This window comes from Penaeus japonicus, unplaced genomic scaffold (assembly GCF_977035675.1).
Source record: "Penaeus japonicus unplaced genomic scaffold, GWHDUDI00000001_assembly GWHDUDI00000002, whole genome shotgun sequence".
NCBI classification, from domain to species: domain Eukaryota; kingdom Metazoa; phylum Arthropoda; class Malacostraca; order Decapoda; family Penaeidae; genus Penaeus; species Penaeus japonicus.
Genome location: NW_028234404.1, coordinates 27,969,891 through 27,972,390, shown reverse-complemented (window position 1 = coordinate 27,972,390; position 2,500 = coordinate 27,969,891). Strand labels below are relative to the sequence as shown.

The 2,500-nt window shown below is 29.8% G+C and overlaps 1 protein-coding gene across 1 annotated transcript in view; it reads left to right on the top strand.

The window, feature by feature from the left end:
• Positions 1-2,500, top strand: part of LOC122263090 (uncharacterized) — a 74,884-nt gene that overhangs the window by 46,818 nt on the left and 25,566 nt on the right. Inside the window, exon 9 of the mRNA XM_086545211.1 lies at positions 1,409-1,573. Within this exon, the coding sequence (XP_086401337.1) occupies positions 1,409-1,573 (165 nt within the window). The remainder of the gene's footprint in view (positions 1-1,408; positions 1,574-2,500) is intronic.

The window sequence follows — 2,500 nt, the reverse complement described above, 5'->3', positions numbered from 1 at the left end:
TGCCATCTGCTAACATCTGCTGCTGAATCAAGGCCTCGCAGGGGTTTTATAGGCCCCTTCCCAGGGATGGAACAAGTTACAGGTCCTCCAGGGCAACGCCATCTCTTGGTGTTTCCTCCCCCTCGTGGTGAAAAGGGGGAACTCTTGTATTTCCCCTTGGAGGGATGGCTGGGGCGAAGCACATCACTACATCATGACATGATAGGTCATCATCTGACTGGAGCAAAATATTCCCATGACTTTATAGCACGTCATCTGGTACGAATGGGTTGTGGGAATTTTGTATTCCAGTACTTTTCCCTCATATATCGAAAGTTTTGTGGTTTTTGTGTCAGACGCCAGCGAAGAGATATTTGGTCAAGGCCGGCGCTCGGGGTGAGCGAGCGGACAGCCCAGGCTCGCGGCTAGTGTGCCCAAGAATCCCGAGGCGTCAGGCTTATGCGGTCGAAAACTCCGGCATTCTGAACATTCAGAACCGGAATCGCCCTGGTGTGAATAGGTTAAGAGAAGAAAGCAATTTGTAACTCATCTTCATTTCAGAAAGCAATGCTGATGCCAGTATACAAATATATCTAATTGTTCTCCGAATTACTGTTGATTGGTATGCAAGTTAAAAATATTGTGATTTATATCACATGAATAGGATGTTTTTTTAGACAAACACTGCTTTATTTAATTTTTAGCTGCCAGTATGCAATACAAAGATATCTATATACCAAAAATGATCAATTACAAATATATAATACAAAGATGTCTATGAACCAAGAATTATCAATTACAAATAGGAAGTAAGATATACAAAAACTGACCTGGAAGTTGTTCTTACTTTATGTGAACTCCTCTCAAACCTCCTACAGTTATTTGGTTTCTCACTTGTTTCACACACACCCAGAATGCATTCAAAGTCAACGCACAGAGTATGCAGCTTTTAATCTTCCTCTGCAGCCACACTAATTTACATATGTGATTTTTATTTTCATTGTTAGATACGCTATATCTTGCATATCTCAAGAAAAAGATTGAATCCTAGAACTTTCATATTTTGCACACTGTAGGATTGTCCAGATTTCCCATTGCCACAATTTACAGGGTAAGAGTGAAGATGTTCTTAGTGATGATCAGTAATCAGATCCTAGAATAGGCTTACAGAAGCTCTTCTTTTTCTTTTTGAGAACCTAATGCCTCATAGTACTGATCAGAAAGATTAGTCTTTGATGAATTGAAAAGATCTTGTATGTATACATAGATATATACTTAAAGTATATATAAATATATACTTTCTCTTGATTGATTATGGCTGCACTGCAGTACTTAATGTATGGAAAATAATTCTCTGAAAAAATATTGTTATAAGATTATAAATCACTTGCTCTTTATTGATGATTGATTAATAATGATTTCGTTACAGATACTTTGATTGTATTGATATCTGCAAAGTTCATAGCAATTGGTCTGAAGTACGTGTGACTGGAACTTTGCCTTCAATAGCTGATCGACGGGCCTTGACACCCACCCTTATTACAGTGTTAGAACCAACAGAAGTGGAATTCTCACTTTTTCAGGAAGGACACAGGTATGACTGCCAGTTGTTGATACATTGGCCTATTTTTATTAGTGTCAGATGGAAAGGATACCATATGTTAGACCTGAATTATTTTTAACACAAGATTTTCATAATGGAACGAGAGGTGCATCTATGTAGTTTGCATCCATGTGAAATGTGAATATTATAACATTATTTTAATGTTCTTGTAGACTGAATGCATTCAGGGAGTGGACTATACTTTAGTGATATAGATTTGTATATATTTTTTGTGTTTTTACTCATTTTAATTATCAGTTTACAAGTAGGCATGATTATTGAATTCAGCAAATATGAAGCAAGGAATTAGTAGTACAATTATAAATAGGGTCATACATACATACATACATATATATATATATATATATATATATATAAATATATATATATATATATATATATATATATATATATATATACATACATTATATATATGTATATATTTTTAATATATATATGTATATATATATATATATTGATATATATATATATATATATATATATAAATATATATATATTAATATATATTATATATTTATATATATATATATATTTTATATATATATATATTTATATTATATTATATATTTTATATATATATATATTTATTATATTATATATCTAGTACAATTATAAATAAGGGTCATACATACATACATATATAATATATTATTTATAGTTAGTATATATATATATTTTTATATATATATATATATAATACAATTATATATAGGTCAACATCCATAACATATATACATACATGTATAATATATATATATATATTTATATTTATATATATATAGATAATATATATGATAACTATATATATATATATATATATATATATATATATATATATATATATAATATTTATATATCATATAGTTTATATATATATATATATATTATATATTTATA